We start from the raw sequence: 22934 nt of genomic DNA, 5'->3' as shown, positions 1-22934 counted from the left end.
TCGCTTACCTGAGACCCTCTTCCACCCAGCCTGGATCATGTAGACCCATCTAGAAGCGCTCTCCACTACATGGGAAAAAATCAGCTTTCAAACTTAATTAACATTTTATGTATATCCATAAGCGAGCAAACTATAACAGTTTACTCCTTATTTTCCATAAGAATACAGTAACATGGCATTTTTTAATTTTCCCTGTAACCATTTACTGTACAAAAAAACTTAAAGATACTAAAATATTGAATTGATTTTTTAAGCCCAACAAAATTGGTTAAAGAAGAATTGGAGAATTCTATGTTTTGAAGGCAAAAAATGAGAAAAACCAATTTTCATCCCAAAAACCTTGTTCACATAGTCTGATCATGATGGTTCGCAAACTTGTTTAAATAAACGTAGGTTTACACGTTTGTGCCAAATTTAATCAAAATTGGTTAGTTTTACTCTGGCTACAGTGACGGACACACACACACACACACACTATATATATATATATATATTTATACCTCAGTTGTTTTTGGCCTCTGGGGACATCAAGACAATCGGTCGGAGTAAATCAGTCCTGAGTTCAGGTTTTACCATAACACCTATGGTAATATTGTATTCACTATATGGGAAATTCGCTAAAAATGTTGAAAAAAATTTAATTTAATTATTTGTATAAGATTTTTGAGAACCCCATTTTAAGCTCTTGGGTTTAAAACTAGTTTTAAACTTGTTTTATTACCAAACTTGTAACTAAAAAATTTTACTGGTTCCTTGATGTTTGAAGTATTTAAATTCCACTGTATATAATTACTTTTTGATTGTGTCTTCATTTTCATTTATTGTTTCATTGACAGGACCAACAACAGCTGGCACGATCCCCGGGGCTGAATGCTTCTACAGATCTGCGTAAGAGAAACACGTCTCAGGTGGTCAAGTCTGAAGTGACGGGGTCCAAGGTTCAGCCTGGGATAAGGCCTGAACCTGTTACCACCCTTGCCACACTACCTCGGCGCGAGTTATCTCCCTCTTTGGGTCAGTTAACAGTTTAAATTGGTATACATTTAATTTTACCAAAAAAGGGTCAACAAATTTTAGTGATTTGTTTTCTCATTAACAAAGGTCATGGGTTACCAAAATACAGGGTGTTTACAAAAGAATGCCAGATTATTAAATGGTAATTGCTTGGGTACTATTAGGTAACAAAACGTTTTAAACCTAAAATTGAAGCTAAAGTAACTAAGTTTTGTTTCCCGTGTAGCAAGGGAGGAAACTATGACCTTGGCATGCACAAAACAGGTGTGCGGTGATAGGCCGCCAGTGTGACTCACATGCTGACATGAGTCTCCACTCTCCAGTACAATGTTTACGGCGCAACAGAAGGCTCAGAGTATAATTCGTGCTTCGTAGAGTCTAAATTGATTGTTAAATTAAAGTAAATTAAAATCTAATTGATGATAAAGAAATTTAACTCTAGTTTAATGAGTTTTGTAGCACCGTTGTGTTTTGAAAGGACATTCACATGGCTGGCTGAAAACAAGTGATAACGTCGAAGAAATCAGAATATTCTGCACCAGAAGCCCGAAAAAATCTATTGCCCAACGAAGTCTTCAGTTGAACATACATAAATCAACACTCCATGATGTTATCCGTAAAAGATTGAGTCTTTGTGCCTACAAAATTCAGTTAAGGCATCACATAAACCTGCCGATCGCCCTAACCGTACAGACCTTGCTAGCTTTACACTCATATTAGGTAGATGAGAAATATAAAATTTATTAAATGGTTCCAAATTTTATCAAAGTATGAGAAAAATATTTTGTTCTTTTATCTTCAATTTGACGTTTAAATCGTTTAATTAATTTTAATAGTCTCCGAGCAACGACCGTTCAAAATACCTAGATTCTTTTGTAAACACCCTGTAATATTGAATAGTGACACAAGCAAACCTTCACAGAGTAAACTTGGGACTTAAATTGTTTGAACAAATTTCTAAACTTTTCTCCTAACTTCTCGTTTTGGAGACATTAATACTACTCCAATGTTTTTAGTGTCCAATGCTTGGTTCCCAGTTATTTCCTAGACATGTGAAACGTGTTCATAAAAATTAATATAGCTTAACATTTATTTACAGCTTACTAAAACCCCTATGTAGTTGTTAAAAACAAAAGCAAAAAAATTGATAGCTTTGTTAGTAAGGCTGATTAAAAATTGTGATGACATTCTAAACTCAACAACCTTTCTACTCAACAAGTGTTCTATCAGGATTGTCTTTCTAAATATTAGAGTTTTCCCCTCAGGTACAGCTCCGAGGCAGAGACTGCCGCAGCCTGTGTTCCCCAAGGAGCGAGGAGTGACTGACAAATTGATAGAGTTCATGATCGGAGACGGACCCAGCTACAGATACGCGCTTATCTGCAGTCACTGCCGGGGCCACAACGGCATGGCTCTCAAGGAAGAGTTCCCTTACATGGGTCAGTATTTGTATTGTGATTGTCAGTTTATAGAATATTTCTGAGATTACAGTACTAATTAGTAATTTTGGGTGAACGTGATTAGTTCAGTACCAAAGTAGGCTATAATAACTGTTAATCTTTTAACCGTCAAAACCCACTAACTGTTACCATCCAGGTATTTTCACGAATTAGTTAGCCTAAATGTTAGGTTATTTATGAATAGGTCGTTCATTTCACATTTCTAAATTTTAAACTGTAATGTTTCTCCTAAAGATTATCAAAATCGTTAAAAAAATAGTTTTTTGTTTTTTTTACATAATTTATTTTTAATTGATACCTAGACGTGTACATTTACAAACAGCAAACACTTTGAATACCATTTAACAAACCATTAAAATAACTAATTTCGCTATAGCTCTTTAACCAATAAGATACCAAAAAACATTAAATAGAAAAAGTGTAGCTAATTTTAAGGGCTATAATGTGATATTCGACCCATATAGCCATTTGACATTATTTAGATAACAGCTTTTGAAACTTCAAAAAGTTTGAAAATGTGTAACATAAGTAAAAAAGTTAGGAAAAGGATTGAAACCAGAATTTTTTTTGCTCATTTAGCAGTTAAAGTGTTTTAAAAATGACAACCCCCATGAAATTTCAGCTCTTTGCAGTGAAAAGTAGTTCAAAGGTCTATTTTTGGTATTTTTTTGTTTTTGAACAAAGTAAGTAGGGATAAAACTAGTTTAAAACCTTTTCCACCAAAATACTCAGGGCTCAAAGACCTTTAAAAATAGATATAACACAACCCTCCTTTACATTTGAAAATTTCCCAAAAACCATCCCCACCTACCAAAATCTGCCCTTTTGGGTGCTATTTTTGGGTTTTAAAATAATTTGACTGAATTTCTTGGGGTTAAAATAGGGGGTTCCAGTTGCAATTAGGTTTCTATTTGCTTTCATATTGCAGCTATGGAAGCCGGCCAGGTGGTCTGGGACACCCTACTCCAGTCCTTTAGGCTTAATCATTCGATAATAGATCTGTTACTGTTACGATTTTTAATACGGAATTAAGTCTGTTGTTAGTTCTAAATGAAGCATAAACGTCATTTTTAGCCAGATCTTTTCTTATGGTGTTGTGGTTAGCAGAGGTGTATGATTAATTAGGTATCTGGGGGGTGGGGGTCTGGTGGTACCCTAAGACAAAATTATGTTATTTAGCTAAACAAAGGGTTCTTTTGTTCTTTTTATAAGTTGCGCCTAGTAATATAAAAATATAATCTTAATCCCTACAGATGCTGATCCCGTATACATGTGCTTCATTTATTTGCCTTCTCTCTTGTTTCAGCTTTCAACTGCTGCTATTGCTTCCAGTACAATCCAGCTCGCAGCAAGAGACCTGTCCCGCCTAAGTTGCCCCAAGCATCATCTACTACTCCAGCCTTGCCAGGTATGACTTATGATGAGACCCAACTCAATTTAATAGCGCTCAACCGTAAAGGTAGGCACAGGCAAAAAAAATACAAGCAATCGCTAAGTAAATTTGTAAAGGTGTGGAATTAAATGCTCGTAATATTAAAATTTCATATTAGTATTTGCTAAATTTAACACTACAACTAATGACTAATACTGAATGTAATGTTTTTATCCACTATGAGTTGTTTTGGTATGGAGTTGAGATGGGAGCTTGATTTAGAGTACCGTAATTTTGCTTGCAGCCTTTTAACTCATTAATTTTACATTATTTTTTGTTCCTAATCCATTTGAGTTTTTTGTGTTTGAATAAAAATCTTTAGACTCTACTGTCGACTATATGGTAAGTTTTAAGTGTAATCATATAATTTAATGCCTTTGCTAGGTTTAATATTGAAATAAGTTTCCTTTGTTTTTCAGCACCCACAAGGCATTTGGAATCATGCTTACAACCTCTTCCCAGAATCAGAAGAGCATCAAAGAATGGTACACAGTCCACCAACATTTTTCTCACCTTGTAATCTAAGGCCCCTATTAACCGTGCCGTGAGCAACATGTGGCACAGCTAGAGGAGACCCATAGCGTTTTGGAACCTGGACACTAGTCGCGCGACACATTCGTAGCTCGCTCAAATCGCGAAATTCACCACAACACTCTAGTGTCAAACATGAGGTTGAGCATTTCGGAGCTCCTTCTTCTTCTTCTCCTGTTAAAAAAAGGAGGCGAAGAGTCAGGCAGTTTAGGAGACATCCCATTCTAGTGCCTAGGCTCAGCAAAGGCATTTATTACACTCTGTTCGAAGATCTTTGTGCTCACCCTAGTAAGTTTTTCAACTACTTCAGGATGTCTAGGGCCTCATTCGACGAGTTGAGGTAAACAAATCTCACTCAGTGATAAACCACCTTTGTTTATCACTGGTAAACAAAGTGAACAGAAGTCACTAATGAATAGAACAGCAATATGGCGAGGCACGTCTCAATCGACTCAAACCACGATTTAGACAGGTAGACTGTGTGACAGGCTTCTTGTTCACGTTATTAGCGCATGTGCGCGCAGTCAGTAGCGACGCATGTTGCCCACGGCTAATAGGCTCCATAGACTGCAATGCCCCCCGACTACCTGGACACTAAAACGGCCACGACACATGTTGTCGGGTAAAATCACTCCCGGCAACATCTCGGGCAGCTTTTTTGGCGTCTCCCCACGGCTAATAGGCACCATTTGACTCCATGCACCACTAGCTGCGCCACATGTTGCTCACGGCTAATAGGGGCCTAACTGTTTCAATCTTTCACACACTTAGTACAAATACCATCAAAGTATTTAACAGTACTTATGGGTTCTATAGAGCACCACTTTTGTATAGTTGGTGTAAGGTTAGTTATTATTGCAATGTTGCTGGCTATTAGATACTGGAGTAGACATTCCATCCGTGTGGACCATAGGGATGGGTCAGTACACTAGGAACTAGTCCAAAGTAACTAGTTCCAAAATGTACCGATGTTCCTGGATCGGTACATTTCAGTACCGAACAAACCTGAACAATCTTAACAATTGTTCTTTTACTAAATAAATTTTCAATTATTTGCTACGTGGTAATCACTGGACATGACTTCACAGAAATTATAGTTAAATATATAATAGCGAAACTGCTATTCTTAAAATGTGAGTAAATTAGTTTAATTTAGTATTGTCTGTATAATTTTTTTTTATAATTACAATGTTGTAATATTTCTTGATAGGGTAGAACTGGTGAAGGTTTTAGGCTATACATGATGAGTAAAACTTCTGGGCTAATACAATGGATTCAAGGAATGAATAGTTAGTTAATATTTGAAATATTTGATACATTGGGTTCCCGTGTCACTGGATATTCTGGTGTTAAGATTTCCATATTTACTCATGCTGTGTATTGCTTATGTAAATAAATTCAATTGAATGTTATTTTGATGTTATTTTTACAATAAATTTGTCTACATGACCAAATACAGAGCTTGTGAAACCTAAACTTTGGTTTAGTTAAATCTTAAGAGGTTACATTCTAAGTTTAGTGTACAGTAATTTTAAAAGACACCATTAACCATTTAAACCACACACCACAAACCACACCATTTAACACCATTTAAATTTGGTATCAAAATTATCAGTAGATTAAAATACATCCATTCATAGCATCATATTTGTATGTTTTCTTCAATTAAAAAATATTGCTCAGATATAGTGGAGCCAGAAGTATGACTCACCGGCCAGGTCACCGGCTGCCCGAGCAGCTCCAAACACGCACAATGGACTCAAGGGATAAAACTATTAGTGCGGTTGACTGGTTCACCCCTGTTTCCAGGGTGGGGCGCTGCGGCTAGGGGGGCGCCGTGGCTTTGGAAGGTAAAAAAGTTAACAACGTTAAAAGGTAACAGCATTGGTCGTTGCGTCAAACCGCAAATGAATATTTTACGGGAAACTCGTAAACATGTAATCAATGACTATTCTAAAAAAAACCAATCTATAACTTTTGTTTTAGTCATAAAATAAATACCATGTTATTTAACATACAACTCGTACTATTGCTACTTTTACGTCTGGCTTGTGACTTGTTGGCAATACTGCGAGTCCGAGACACACACACTGCGTGTGTATTCGCACGTCCCACCTACACTTGCTTGTTTGTAACCTCAAAGCTCAAACTCCTACATACTTTTCTACTCATAGTCTTTTTGTCATGTCCGTTGTGAGTCGTAAATTCAATGTTTTTAGTAATTTAGTTCAGTGTAGTTGTTACGTTTATAAAAAAATACTTGCAAAACGTTTGATATCGATATATCGGACGTTGGGTCTATTGACACAAACCCCCCAAATACCTTGTTTGGGAGGGGGCGAAAATTTACATCTCGCCCCGAGCGTCTACTACCCTCGGGGCGGCCCTGCCTGGTTCTGCCTCACTCTGGCCTGCAACTCGGTATAGTTCTGTCTATACTGAACTCCCCAAGTCTTGGTTATACCTACTTCTGTGCTGGATTCCCATCTACTCAGTCATGGTATGGTTATTGGGTTTGAATGAGTTCACATCGTTGCATTGATACTTTGGTCTCATGGTAATTTAGGTTAGGTCATTTAGTGATCTAATTTTAATTTAGGAAGTAAGGAAGGGCTGCATTGAGAGCTGACTCATTCTTTAAACCCTGACATACATTGCACCCTTATAGCATAAATATACACCATTTTTAAACTTGTTTTGAATAGTTTGTAACAATTGATTTTTTGGTTGTGATAGGGCAGCAAGTATGAACACCTCTAGAGGTATTTTTTTTTAAATAATAAATTTGACCAGCACCTCATTATCTTTTAGCGAATTTCCCATATAGGGAATAAGCTATTACCGTAGTACTCATGGTAAGACCTGGACGCGGGACCGATTTTTTTTTTCGATTTGAGGTCCCTAGAGGCCAAAAACACCATCCGTTCAAATTCATATATATATATATATATATATTTATATATTTATATATTTATATATATATATATATATATATGTGTCCGTCAGCACGATAACTCGAGCAAAAATGATCCGATTTTGATGAAATTTGGTACAAACGTGTAAAAGTACGTTTATTCGAACGAGTTCGCGATCCAGCATGATCGGACCATGGGAACGGGGGTTTACGGGGGGTTTTATGGGGTAAAAATAGGTTTTTCCCATTTTTGACCCAAAAAACATAAGATTTAGCAATTTCTTTCCAAACCATTTTGTAGAGCTTAAAAAAACAAATAATTTAGTATATTGAAGCGTTACTATGCGCCTAATGGTTACGGAGAAAATTCAAAAAAATTGTAAATTTAAAATTCCCATGTTATTCTTATGGAGAATAAGTAAACTGTTGTAGTTTGCTTGTTTGTGAACATATTTTGATCAAATTTGGAAAATGTTTTTATTTCTTACTAACTATTCACATTTTACAAAAAAAAAAACAGTTTTACCCTCCCTGATGCAGCAAACCTAAGTACTTGTTAAACTAATTCTATTTAAATCAAGAATAAATGTTATATTTTTAAGTAGACATTTCAGTGTAAATCCAATCAGTCAAATGGAAATTCGCTTAGTCTGCAGGTTTGCTGCAGCGGGGGTATTATGGAATACTCTAAGAGAATTGTTTCATACTTAAAACTCAGGTTTAAAAAAGTGCTATGCTTTGAAAGATTCCAAAGTGTAACTATTTTGTGATTTTGTAGATATTACAGAGTAGAACGATTATTACAGATTCTAAAAAAAAATTCAACGTTAGACTAAAAAAACTGTTTCAGTACCCTGCTTGCTTCTATATTGTTCAGTTTTATAGTTTGTTGTTTTTGTTTATTGTTTGTTCAATTGTATCAAAGAAATTTTTAAATAATTATTAACAGTTGTTGCTCTAGTAGTACCTAATGAATCTGTTGATTTCAGATGACGAAGAAAGTAAAGTTGAAAGTTCCGAGAAAGAAGATGGAAGTTTACCTGAAAGTACAAGCGGAGGTAAGTTGATGGGGACCTGTTGTCTGTTTCAGATTAATCTTTTTTTTATGGTTAGTCCACAAAGGAATATTCCATGCACTAACAATACTCAAAACATTAGTAGCTACATGTCAGATAAGTAATGAATGAAATTAAATAAAAAAATGGATTTGTTTAAAATTTAAAATAAAAAAAACTTAACACACTATTGACCGATAAACTTGATGGAATAAATATTGTTGATATTGATGCAATCTTGCCTATATTCTAAATTTTTGTAGTAAATCCGCTATCTCCCAAAAACCTTAACTACTAATAGGAAAATGAGAAACAGTTTTTAGTTTTGATTGTTCCTAGTTTGTCAAGTGAGGATTGCTACAAAGAAGATAGCTTTGTAAATGTTCTAATGATTCTATATAAATATTCTGTGTTTTTATTTTTATTAATACTGATTTTAGGATAGCTTTTAAGTAAATTTCTAAGTAATATTTCCTTAACCCTTTAAACTCCAGTCATCTTAAACGTAGGAGTCAGTCATCTGAAGGGTTTAGTGTGAACAAATGTCATTACTGTTTTTTGTTATATCATCCTTCAAAGTGACGACACTCCACTATTTGTATGTGGTTTGACAGGGCTTTGGCAAAGAAAACGGACTAGATTTAACTAAGTCATTCCGTCCGCTCATGTTCACTGTTTAGGGCCTGCAAAAAACACAATTATCTTATCGAGTTTATTGGCTCAGAATATTAAATAAAATAATGCTAACTATATTAGCTTACTTTCAGAAAGTAATCATCACAGCCACTCAAAATATGCATTGGGATAGAATTTCCAATAGTATATAGCGAATATGAATATAACAGAATAATTTTCAAGCTTTAAATAGAGAATCGTTTGTCGTACTTGGTTAACACCAAAGTAAAACGGGTCCTTATTACTCAGTCAATGGCCAGAGTCGTTCATAACTAATATTTGCCCGAATTTGGAATTTGCACACTTATGAGAACAATAGTTAGTAATCTATTAAATCTATCGTTGTGTATTACACAAAACTGAATAATCAAACGTTCATAGTGCTCCAAACCACCAAAGCCTCGTGTAAGACAGAATCCACACTTATTCGTGCGCGCATCCTGCCTTGAACGTGCGTGATAAAAAAAAATATATGACCTAAAATACATTAAACAATAAACATACCTACCAGGGATGCTCCAGACTTACTAGTATTAGAATCGTTTCGTATTTTTAATATCACCAATCACTAGATATTCTTGCGTGGAAGTTTGTCTAGTGTACATTTGGTGGATGAAGTACGACTGCCTGCCAGGGGTGCTTCTTGAGCGGCTCTCTCGTACCGCCCCTAGCATCGAGGTGGAGAACTTCAGTCGTTCCCTCCACAACGGCAAGATTGGATCCAGCGTTAGCTGCTGCCTTTGCGTGTACCAAATCAACGTAAATCACACCAAACGGCCCCTTCCAAAATTAAAAATATCACCTTTTATTACATAGATACATACATAAAAGCAATTACAACCCCATTTACTTTTACTTAAAAATAACCACACCATGTTATTTGGTAGCATTGAATGCATTCCTGATCACCATCACTGCTGTTGCCAAACCTACGAAACCCGGGAGTCAAGTTTAGAACTACTGAATTATGCTTGGGTTTTTAACAAATAAAAAGGATACGTCACCTGTTGTTGCCTTATGGTCCAAATTTATCCTACTGGATTATGCGCATTTCTGTGCTTTGCCATCGTCAGATCCGTATTTAAGAGTCAATGGAGCCAAGACGTTCTAACTCGTAAAACAATTAAAGAACTACAAAGAAAATTTCTAATCTTACAGTTTACTAGACATTTAAATTACAATCACTCTGGTGTCTGAACAAATATTTTGAGATGGTAGATAACTCTTCAGCGGCTGTTTGAAATAAACAAAATTATCATTGCCCTTATGGCGGGCAAATCCAAGATGGCCGTTAGCTTCCATGGACTCCATTGTAGAACAATTCAAAACTATAAAGATCATTTCTAATCTCACAGTATACTAGATATTTAAATTATAATCACTTTGATGCTTAAACAAATATTTTTGAACAATAAATAACTCTTTAGCAGCTGTTTGAAATCATCACAGATGGATGTTAGCCTTCAATGACTCTTAATAACTGCCTGAAGAGGTGTGTCTAAAGCTTCACCTGTCGAAACGGTAGATGGCTTTAATGGTAGTTAACAAAAATCATACCTCAAATCAGACATTTTGCAATTTAATGTCCAACCTTACTCTGTATCACCAAACAAATGTTTTGAAATCATGTGGATTTTTTTGTTCTTGAGATAAGGGATGAAATATAATATATAGTAATAGGCTTAATCAAATCACTTAATAATCAATGGAGTTTAAAGGTTCGATCTTCAAATTTTAAAGCTTAAAGTTTATAAATATTTCTTTTTTCATTAGCATAAATTCAAAATACTTTAACTTATTATATGTAGAGCAATGTGGACATTTTAAAAGCAAGTTTGTAATTACAGATCTGAAAATCAGTGAGGAAACAGACGACTTGAATGGTGAAAAGTCAGATGATGATTTTCAAAATCTAGGCTTTTCCGAGGCTGATCAGGAATTTTTGAGGAAGGTCGATCCTAGTCCCACAGCAACAACGGAAGAAAAGCAAGGAATCTCGGATGGCAATGAGTCTTAGAATCGGTTATAAAATCTGAAAGTCAAATTGAAAAATGCAAGACTGACAGTGCTATTTTTCTACCTACATTTTTTATGATAAATTATTTTGAATATTTATACTGTGATCAACAACTTATATATTATTTTTATCTCTAATATAAAGAAAAATTCTTTGTTCTCCGGTTACAATTATTTATTAATAAATATTTTTTTAATATGTGTGATTTATTTTTTGAGCCGTTTGGGACATTTGTTTATCTTTTTAAGAATTTTTCTTTTTATTTGAGATTTTTGTTTACAGACACAGACATTTGTATGAGGCATGTTACTTAAGTAAGTAGCATTTACAAGTGTTACGTTTACTTCTTCAAATAATTCACCATCTTTTGCACAGATTTTCTAAAAAACTGTGTTTGTCTAAGGTCTTTTTGTCATCATAATTTTAAAATTAGAATAAAATGGTAGCAGAATAGTCAGCGTGCTAACCTTTGAATCCAAAGGCTTGCTACTCTATACTGAAAAAGATCAAGACCCAGTTGTCTTAGGAAATGTGGTAATTATGCTTTTTAACAACAGGTCAATGTTAAATAGTAAGGAAGGTTTGGTCCCATGGCACAGCCACTTACAAAACTTAACTAGGGTGGTTTTAAAGCTCATAATTGATTTTTCATACAATCACAATTAACTTATCATAATACACAGATTAACTATTTTGTTGTTTATATATATTCTTGTGGAGATCTTGATAGAGTTTATGATGAATGAAACATGAAACATTGCAAATTTTCGTTTAATACAAACGTTTTCAAGCAAAGAGAATGAAAAATGTAAAGATGAACAAAACAAATAAATATGAACTGTTTACAAATACTTTAATTTTGAGAAGTTGTTTATATAATAATTGAGGGTATGTTTGCTTTTTTAGGTTGTGTTATTTGCTTACCAGATATTATTGTTTTATTGAAATTGAAATGCTAAAGGCCCGTTTTGCCAGAAGCGTCTCGTGCGTCTGACGCTCAGCGTCTATCGCTCCGCGTCAATCGCTGCCCACTGCTTTGCATTGTTTTAGGTTACTCTATTTTGCCAGAAGCGTCTATCGCTACAGCCGCCAGCGTCTGACGCGGACCACTGCTCCTGGAGCAGACGGAGACGCAGTCGCTAGCGATTATTACTGGAATAAGCACGTGTTTAGTTGTTGACTTAACTTTTGTTTCCTTAAATAAGTTGGGTTTTCAAGTTTAGTGACATGTCACAAACAAAGTGGGGATTCAATAGTGAAGAAGATGAAAAACCGATTGAAGCCATTTCAGCACACGACTGTTAAGTCAATTGTTAATTGATTTTCAATTAACAATTTAAAATATCCCTCTTCGGGCCTCTTTAAAAACATAGTACGCACTTCTTCCCTAGGTTTGCACAACATTTCTAATATCTCATCTCCTCAGCTAACAAATACTTTACTATTTGCTTTTTACAGGTCATTTTCAGAAACACTCTTTTTGCCACCAAAGTAAACCACTTACTGATCAAATAATCGCAAGGAACAGACGCTTCTGGCAAAATAGGCCCGAGCGATAGACGCTGAGCGATTATCGCTCTAGCGATCATCGCTGAGCGTCGGACGCACCAGACGCTTCTGGCAAAACGGGCCTTAACAGTGAAATCAGCTGATTTAGCAAGCGGTATTGGTCATTCCTGCTCGCAAATGCGAGTGAGAATGAATAAAGCGAAAATGAGCCATTTTGCGCACTGTTGACAGGTTTATCAATCTGATCATTGCTATCCAGTGGTAGGAAAAACATTAACACATTTGTTGCTCTTTTCTTGTCATTTACGTTGCTCTCTTACTACATAAAAGTATGTAGTATGTATACAAACTTAGGTACTTTGGTATTATACCGACCAGACCGATAAATCCACTTCCAAATAAGAATTTAATTAGTTAGAATAACAAAATCTTCCTAATTTTATGTGTGGCCGTTATCATACCAAAGTACCCAAACTAAACTAACCAAAAATAATGGGAATAGTCCTGCAACAATTGAACTGAAAAATAATTCTGACTTGTAAACATGTTGAGCTAAAATAAATTTCACTATTGCAAAATTAATTATTTACTGCCCACACAAAAACATAAAATACACCTACCCTAGTTAGCATTTTTTTTGTCGGAGCTACGAAATCAGCAAGCTTCTTGTGCGTGAAATACAAGCGCAATAATGTTTTTTACTAGGCCTGCTCGTCTGTACCATAAAATATTCTGTAATTTTTAAATTTTCTTACGCTACAACCGCTCTTAGCAAGTTTTTACCAAATCATTTAATGTATTTATTTTGTTGTTTTATACTACTATAGTTTGCTGCTAACTATTGTTAAATTACTAAACTCAAACTCGTAATGTATCAAAGATGCATCTAACTGAAATCTTTGCTCTCTAATAAGACACTAAGAGATTTTTTATTGCATTCTATTGTATTTCTAACTGAGGTATTCCTTTAAACAAAAATTTGTAAAAAGTTATGATTTAGTTGAAAACACTTATAATCTCACAGAGGACAAAAATACTCCCAAACATTATAAATTTAAAGAATAATTTAATCTTCTTATTCATTCTTGTTTAATTGAAAATCAAAGGACAAAAGGAAATTGATAGCATTATTTCACAGAGCATTATTAGTATTAATTTTAGTTTTCAAAAGAGACTGATACTTTGGCATCGGTTTTGAGAATTGATCGTCATACCGTTCATACTGATACCTGACACGTCTGTGAAGATCATGTGATTGTAAAATTACCGCAATTGTGGAAGACGGAGTTGATGTCTACATCACCGCAGAAGATGATCAGAATTTTGCCGCGATAGCGGAAGACAGTGTTGATGTTTCCGTGACTTAGGAAGAAATTCAGGATTTTGCAGTGAATGCGGGAGACGATGATGACTCCGCAACCGCGGGCCACAAAATCTCAAGCTGGCATACATCTAGTTACAGTATAGTATTTTTTTTTTTTTTTTAATATTTTATTTACAATTGATAGGGTATTTTTTTTACAATTGCATTGTATTGAGAAAAATGCTTTATCCAAATCTTAACAATATGATTTTCCATAGGAAAATGATCCTTTTACAGTTTAATTTAAGTAGTTTCTTTTATGTATATAAAATTCCTCCTACAACCTTTTACAGTGTTTAAACGGATTTGTTTGGTTAATATGGAACAAGTCATCATTCATATTTTTGGGGAGCGTCTCTTATGAGCTAAGACGATTGTTAACAGGTTTCTTTTCAGACTGGATGTACCTTAGTTGTTTATGTTCTAAAAAAAAAACATGTGTTCTGATTACCTGTTTATGACAAATTTATTACACTAGTCATGAACCTTATGTATAGTTTTACCACCTTGTTAAATAAGAAGTGTTTAAATACAATTATATTTTGTCCCTTTGCTTTTAGTAAACTTCCTATTGGGAGCTATTATTACCATAGTTTTCATGGTGAAAGCTAGGTCTAGGACCAATGTACTGGTCCATTTTAGGGTCCCCTGAAACCTATATATATATATATATATATATATAGGCAATTAATATATGTTATAGGTTTATAGCTAACAATTATACTTGTAAAAATTATCTAATTTGGAATCAGCTGGGTAAACTAACACTTAGGAGAACAAGATTGCAATTAGCATTATTTGTCCATGTTTGAAGGACCCAAAATATATTTTTCCCACAGTTACCTGACAAAGCAGGCTTCCTTGCACTGATTATAGCACGCAAATTAGCTAATATACTTTGGCCGCACTCATTTTTTTCTGCACTCATTTCAAAGCAGTGTGCTTTTATTCAGCACGTAATACGTGCACGCTTGGAAATAGGTTGGCAACACTTAAAGATACTACGATTACAATCAGCTGGTACAGCGTTTCACAGCCTTTTTAATTTTTATACTACGACAACCTGTTGTTATTAAATAAATTATTTAAGATGTTATTGTTTCGTTTTAACATTCTGTTTTTGTTCAACGCTTGGATTTCCTAACCAAAAAGTGTTGTTTAGTGTTAGAAAGACTAATTACAGTATTTATATGCTTTATAGTAACTGTAGGCAAAATATAATGTGTAACGCGAGCGTAAAGTGCACTAGTTAAACAAATAACTATTGTGTTTTGTTTTTCTGACCTTTTTCAGTAAAGAAAAAAATACATGATATACAACAGTTAAAAAATAGAAATTTAGTAGTCTATACTTCTACCCTATGCATATTATTTACTAAGATATAAAATTGTTAAATACAGTACATTGTCTCCATGTTATCCTTACATAGAATAAATTAGTCCTGTAGATTGCTTCTTTGTGTACAATTTTGGAAAGTTGTTAATTTTGGTGTATGCCAACCAGTTTTGTTGTTCCTCCTTGTAGCAAACCTAAATACTCATTGAGCCAATGTTAGCGAATTTCCCATATAGGGAATGAAATGAGATGAAATATTATTTATTTATACAGGCAAAAGTTTGGGAGTGAGTTATTTCCGTAGTACTCATGGTAAGACCTGAGGACCAAAGAAATAACCCAAAATCGGATAAAAAATGATCCGATTTTGATGAATTTGGTATAAACGTGTAAACCTACATTTATTATAACGACTTCGCGAACCAGCATGATCGAACCATCAGAATGGGGGTTTATCAAGGGTTTTATAGGGTAAAAATTGGTTTTTCCCATTTTTTCCCTAAAAACTTAAAATTTTGCAATTTCTTTCCAAACCCAAAACAAACTATTTAGTATATCGAAGCATTATTATGCGCCTAATGGTTATGGAGAAAATTCCAAAAAATTGTAAATTAAAAATTCCCATGTTATTCTTATGGAGAATAAGTAAACGGTTGTAATTTGCTTGTTTATGAACATATTTTAATCACTTTTAGAAAATATATTTATTTCATACTAAACTATTAACATTTCACACATAAAAAAACACTTTTAAACCCTCCCTGTTGCAGCAAACCTAAGTACTTGTTAAACTAATGTTATTTAAATAGGGAATAATTTTGTGATATTTTGAAGAAGCTCGTATATTAGTGTAAATCCAATCAAGCAAATGGAAATCCGCATAGTCTGCAGGTGTGCTGCGGTGGGGGTATTTTTATTTTATCCTGGGTGTGGATCATTCTGTTTTGAACATGTCTTAATTAACAATCTATAAAGCAACCAAAGATTTGCTTAGTGTACAGGTTTACAGCAACGGGTTGTATTCGTGTTTAAAGCCCCACATTCTGTAAAATAAAATTTATTTATTTCACCAATGTTCATAGTGATGTGTTCATTTTTTGTCAAGTTTGTACATTTTTAGGAATGGTGAAAGATGTACGTCTTTATGCCCAAAGCTTTATTGGTTTGTTGTGATCATTAAACTGATGAACTTTTGAGGATAGCTGATAGAATATAAAGTTAAACAGATAATGTTACGTGTATTTAGATGCTAAATAAATTAGCTTTTGCTTATATGAACTTATTGGTTTTAAGGAGAAGGCCTACCTACTGTTTTCTTTAGTGCACTGTGACAGGAAAAGTTAAACTAGTTTATCGTGGTAATGTAACTGGTAACTTTGACAATCATAAGGTAACATTTTACTTATGCCAAACGATTGAAGCAAGGTTTTGTTTATAGATTTTATTAAATTATCAGATTTGGCAGGAAGGGTGGGGGCAAGTGTTTATAGTGCTCACCTAGAAGATGGCCACCTATCAGATCCCGAGAGAAATTTTTAGCTTTGCAATGTCCGAAACTGAACACAACTGTCATTAATCATTTGGTTTTCAATAAATGATTCTGGTTGTAGAGTAAAACCTCATTAATTCGACCAATTGTGAACTTAGAGGTTGTCGAGTTTAGGGTTGTCGAGTTATAGAGAACATTGATATTTTTAATGGTTTTTAATGAATAAATTCATGAGTATTTTAACATACTGAGTAAACAATCTTCAAAGAAATGTTGAATATTAAATGTTGAGCTGAAATTAAAACTATATTTTCTGGGAAAATTGCTTAGTTTTGCAACACTGTATATTATACAGTAGAACCTCATTAACTTGACAGTCTGTGTAACTCGATGGTCAACAGTTTAAAGACAAAAATAAGCAATTTTTCCAAAACATTTAGTTTTAATTTTAGTTGTATAACCAGCTGAGCGGATCTTAATACTAAATCAATCATCTCATTCATTCAAAACTAGAACCCTGATGTGTTGACATTGTATGGATAAAATATAATTTCAAACAATTCAATCTAACAACCAAACCTTACACACAACTTTCGGGCAGGACTACATCTCGTGCAAATCCGCGCTGACAATGAGCAAATCAAAAATTGTTGCAAATTAGTCCTAAAATCTTCTAGCCTATTGAAATCATTTCCTCTGTGGTTAAATTATTATTCTATTTTAACTTTCCAGTATTAAAGCAACAAGAAATAGGTTCTCCATAACCAATAAGTTCCTGCTTATTTAACAAAGTGCCTTTTCATATTTATCAAAGGGTTGTTCTTAATGTATGTTTCTAATAAAAGATTCAAAATTTGGTTACTCGTTCAATTTATTACCCATGCCTTAAAACCACTCGTACACAATCCAACTTTATGTGTGAGGATTTGGTTTGTTTGGAGGACTTGGGAAGTACGTATAAATGTGGAGTTCAGTTATCCATGGTGAACATTTTGTACCATAGGTTTGTCAAATATTGGGTAGTTTGATGTACTGCTATGCAAACCTGAGGTGCTTATATTTGTAATTGCAGTTGGTGGTAACTGATGAACAGTATTTAATTATATTTACATGTAATTTGTCACAATACAATGATGTAGGTGAACTAAGTTGCAGCTTTCACTATATCGTAGGCTTTCATACATTATGTCTTGTATATTTGTACCACTTTGTTTGCAAAGCTGAGCGTTTTGAGTTTAGAGCCAAAAGAACAGAGAAAAATGTATGTAATTTTGAAGTTATAAAACTGGACCTGGCTGTACTTGTAATTTTTTTGAATTCCCCATATGTATTGGGAGTAAGCTATATAACCTTTAGTGACAAGGTAAGATTAATTAACCTTTATTTGATGTCCATACAAAGTCCAAAAACACCTTTAATTAAAATTGTTATTTATGAGTTTTATTTGTTTGTCGGTAAACACGTTTACTAAAGTAATAATATTGGTCCAATTTAAATCAATTTGGCTTGAATGTGTAAAACTGGATAAACTCTAATGAGTTCGTGAACCAGCAAGATTGGGTCATGGGAATTAGGTTTTCTTGGGTTTTTTTAAATTTTCATATGTTGGTTTAAACATTTTTACCCAACCTATGAACCTTTTTTTAAAAATTAACATTTTCACTGCAGCCATCATGTAGAGCTCACAACTTCAAAATATTCTGTACATTTGAAGTGCTCATTTATGATTAGAGGTTCGAGAGGAAATTCCAAAAACTGTATATATTTCTAATCGCCATTTTATTTTTATAGAGAATAAGTAAAGTTGTAGAGAATAAGTGATTTGAATATATAGGGATAAATCTGACATGTTTCAGTAACATTTTTGGTTAAAAATCCAATCAGACCGATGGAAATTCGCTTCGTATGCAGTTTCATTAGTCTCATTCAGTAACAAGCACCATTGTGTAATTTAATGTACAGTTTAACAGAGGGTAAATAAAATATGTATGACACCCAAAATTCATAAAAAAGGGTCTGTGGGATTATACAGTGTCCTTAAAAATTTTGAAAATGACATTTTATATTTGAAACCAATGTAAATAATGCAACAAAGGAGTCGAAAGGAAAATGACTTAAATGACAGCATGGGTTGAGTGTTACATAAAACTGTGTCTCTTAGGACTCTTAGGAGAAAACAGTGCCGCAAATCCTCAAAACCTCCCAAAAAGGGTTCATTCTAGCCAAAATTGTGGTAGTTTAATGCTACAAGGAATAGCAGCTTAGCTTTGAACAACAAGTTCAAGTTTGTAATTTTAAACTGCCGCTGTTTTGTTTTGGATAAAACCTTTTGAGGTCGGGTTTGCACCAGTGTATTTTCCCAATACTGTAGAAACATTTACTGTAATTTAATACTAAACCATAAAGAATCATATACATAAACTATTTAATTTATCTATGGTGCCGTTGGTCATCTTTTCCAGCTATCCTGCAGGGTTGTATGTTAACAGTGAAAATTGGCCCATCAAGATCACCTCCAGTTCTCTCCATCTTCTGGGGTCCCACAAGGTTCATTGCTGGGCCCATGTCTCTTTAATGTCTTTATCAACGACCTCCTGGACTTGATTTATGTCGATGCTCTACAATTTTCAGATGATGATACTCAATAAAAGTTTAAATTACCTGTGTCCGCCGGTCGATCCTAATAAAGCTGTATCCTATTACAGGAGATGCATTTCGGCAGAATAAATTGCCATCATCAGTCCTAATATAAGTTCTTGATCTTCCCCATTGGGTGCGTCTTGAAGTTTTGAAACATGTACACGAACTTTACACTTATATAAATCACGAATAAAACATACAAATACAGGGTAGGCCTACTTTTATTTTAGTTATTACGGACATGTAGACGCGCGTCGGTCGTGTGTCGACTGGGGTCAGACGTTACTTGCAGAGTTGACCATTGTCCTGTGTCTGTCCTTTGTAGCTACAGGTGGCGTTTCATTCAACTTTAAAAATGCTTCGAATAATATGTTGGATTGTAGTGTACTTTAATCATTCAGGAGGTTGTGGGGGGTTGTTTTAGATGCTCTATACCTACTATAGTTTCGGGTCAGAAATGACCCATTTTTTTACCCATGTCGTCAAACTGGTTGGTCCATAAATCCGACAGAAGTCATCGTTATAACATATAAATAAACGTTGACACATTTTTTAACACAAAAGACATTTAATTATGTTAGCCGGCCACAATTACAAGGGACACACACTAACACAAGTAGCACGGCGGACACTACATGACAGACTTATGGACCAACCAATTTGATGACATGGGTTTAAAAATGGGTCATTTCTGACCCGAAACTAGTCACCCTTGACTATATTAAGGACTGGAGATGGAATAAAAAGGTACGCAACCTATCATATCATTTGTACATCAGTCCTGGTAGCAACGATGTTCAAATTGGGTGTTTACTTTGATAGCGACATGAGCTTCTCAAGCCATATTGACAGAGTATGTAGTAAGGCCAGCAAAATTATAGGCTTTATCACACGTTTATATTAATAAGCAATGCAAATGCACTTTGATAAAGTGTGATAAAAAGTGCATTTTGTCAACTCCTAGAATACGTCAGCTCTGTCTGGTCCCCTTATATACGGCTGGTACCAAAAACGGATTGGAGTCTCTGCAGCAGTACTTCATTCGTGTGGTGGGGGTTCGGCTTGGCCATGAGTATTTGCTGGAGGTGTATGTTGATGATCTGTCCGAGACTTTAAAACTTCATCCCCTTGCCCTGAGACGTGACATGACAGATGTGGTGTATATCCTGAATGTCCTGAACTGTTAAGTACGGTGTTCATCTCTTGGCAGAAATTTTCTTCAAAAAGTACCATCAAATAACAGATCCCGTGAGCTCCTAAGTCGCCGTCACCACTTTACCAACTATGCCTTCTACAGTCCTCTGGCTCGTTACTTTAAGGCAGGGGAACCAAGTGGCGTGCGAGTGCCACCAGTTCTTCGACAGTCTTCAACGGATTCAAACGTGTGCTCCTTGAGCTTCTATCTGTTTGAATCCTCACAAAGTTGCTGTATGTGTCCTGTAACATTTAAGCATTGTACCTTTGTTTCTGTGACAAATATGTTAGTCTTTTGTCTTATATATATTCTGTCTTTTGTTGTATGTATTCTGCTATTATTTATTGTAATTTATTTTGAAATAATTCATATACGTCAAAGCCTTTTGTAATACCACATGCTAGTCTAAGTATCTTATTTATTTTGCCTGTTCATGTTGAGTAATTTGTAAAAATGGCACCTTGTGTTTGAATAAATAAATAAACCTATGCCCTCATTTAAGATTTCTTTCAGACTCCTTGTGGACCGTTCCCAGTATGATGAAAAAAAATCATATTTTCATTAAAAATATAGTTTTTAGGTATATAGTACTACTAATTTACAAAGATTTGTTGCATTATCTGCAATGGTTTAAAAACGAAACGCTGGTGAAAATACTTTTCGAGGATTCTTTACTTATATATATTTACATTAATTTTCTAATATATTTGTTTGTGATATCATATCTTTTTAAGTCTTACTTATCAGACCGCAGGCAGCAGGTTGATTTTGCTGGTATTTGACACTAAACAACCCTAATTGTGACGTTGCCAATTCTACCAGGCCGTGGCCCGGAGTTAAAGGTGGTCGTGATTTGCCCACTTAAAACAGTGAAAGGCAAGTATAACCATAGATTAAACTTACTCCTTTAGTAGAACCTTAGTAATGTCTATCCTATCTAATGTCACTGACGTAGCCTGAAATGTACAGGAGAACCTACACTAAATATAAAAAGATAACAAGAAATAAATAGTAAAAATCATTTGAAAGACACAGAACTATATACAGAAACAAAATGTAAGGTACACTTAAACAAAGTGTTTGAAAGACTGGGTAACAATTGACTAGGGACTAAATAAGAACTAGATAACAATTTTACCACTACAATTGTCTTCTGCAAAAAAATCATTTAAACTGTAAAAAGGGTGGTCGGCAAGCCAAACTATAAACTTTTGTTTTAGCTGAATACAAGGAATGACAAGTATTTCATTCACTTGCAAAGCAATTCACTACTTTTACTGATATACTAGCAAAACTTTGCTGTACTGTTGCTAGTCTGGTGTAGGGCCTATCCAAAGCAGATCTTCCCCTTTGTGCAATATGAGTGAAAATTACTTCTAGAGCTAAATAAATGATGATTTTGTTTTAAAAAAATAACACACTCTAATATATATACAAAATTTACAGTTGTCAGGATACCTGTTGCTTTAAAAAGAGGTTTACAATGGTCCCTTAACCCTGAATTGGTCAACAGAGTATCACAACCTTTTTTTTTTTGAAGCTTTAAAATTATTAGAATGTGGGTGGAGTTACACCACAGTAACACAGACCATACTTTAACAGACTAAAAAAAAACATAATATGCAGATCTAACATATATACAAAGGAGGAGCAAAATCTCTAAGACGTCTAATTAAAAATAAAACTCTTGACAGTTTCTTACTTAAGTTATATAAATGGGCGACCAGCTTAAGTCACTATCCAAATCTATGCCTAATAAATTTACACTTGACCAACAATTCTTTTCTTCCTCAGGTGTGCGCCCTAACCTAAATACAAAAGTTTGAGTCTTTTCAGGATTCATAAAAAACCCATTGACACTGAACCAGTTCCTATAGCTTCATTGAGGGAAAGTTTGGACAGCACCATGAGTTCACTAAAGGTACCTTGACTATTTAAGAAAGTGGAGTCATCCGCATTAATCACAGAGGTACAGGACATACATTTATCCAAATCATTAATCATTACTGTATAAGGAAAAGAACAGGGCCTAACACCGAGCCCTGGGGCACTCCGCAAAAAACCTCACTCTCATTCGACAATAGACGTCCCATTTAATAACATGGCAGACAGGTAACATCAGCTAATTAATTCACACTTTATTTATTTAAATTTATGAACATAAATGTATAAAAATATTTAAAATGAAACATACATAATTGAAAATCTATATCTGTACATTTAGTAGTCAATATTTTCATAGCCCAGTAACCAAGCTTTCGTAGATCCACAAATGCCATTAGCTTCTTCCAAACAAAACAGCTGT

General features: G+C 34.5%; 1 protein-coding gene across 2 annotated transcripts in view; it reads left to right on the top strand.

Moving 5' to 3' along the window:
* LOC128997892 (endoplasmic reticulum junction formation protein lunapark-B) overlaps positions 1-17651 on the top strand; it is a 45606-nt gene extending 27955 nt beyond the window's left edge. Inside the window, exons 5-10 of one of the 2 annotated variants that reach the window (XM_054423679.1) lie at positions 837-1014; positions 2280-2453; positions 3781-3882; positions 4326-4391; positions 8341-8409; positions 10929-17651. In XM_054423679.1, the coding sequence (XP_054279654.1) occupies positions 837-1014; positions 2280-2453; positions 3781-3882; positions 4326-4391; positions 8341-8409; positions 10929-11098 (759 nt within the window). In that variant the 3' untranslated portion in view covers positions 11099-17651. The remainder of the gene's footprint in view (positions 1-836; positions 1015-2279; positions 2454-3780; positions 3883-4325; positions 4392-8340; positions 8410-10928) is intronic. The other variant, XM_054423680.1, reaches the window with a different exon arrangement.
* The last annotated feature ends 5283 nt before the right edge of the window (positions 17652-22934 follow it).

The sequence above is a fragment of the Macrosteles quadrilineatus genome, unplaced genomic scaffold, assembly GCF_028750875.1.
Source record: "Macrosteles quadrilineatus isolate MER2022 unplaced genomic scaffold, UCM_ALF_1.0 Scaffold_7__1_contigs__length_78375512, whole genome shotgun sequence".
Taxonomy (NCBI): Eukaryota; Metazoa; Arthropoda; class Insecta; order Hemiptera; family Cicadellidae; genus Macrosteles; species Macrosteles quadrilineatus.
The sequence above is the reverse complement of the archived record's forward strand: the minus strand, read 5'-3'. Positions and strand labels throughout refer to the sequence as shown.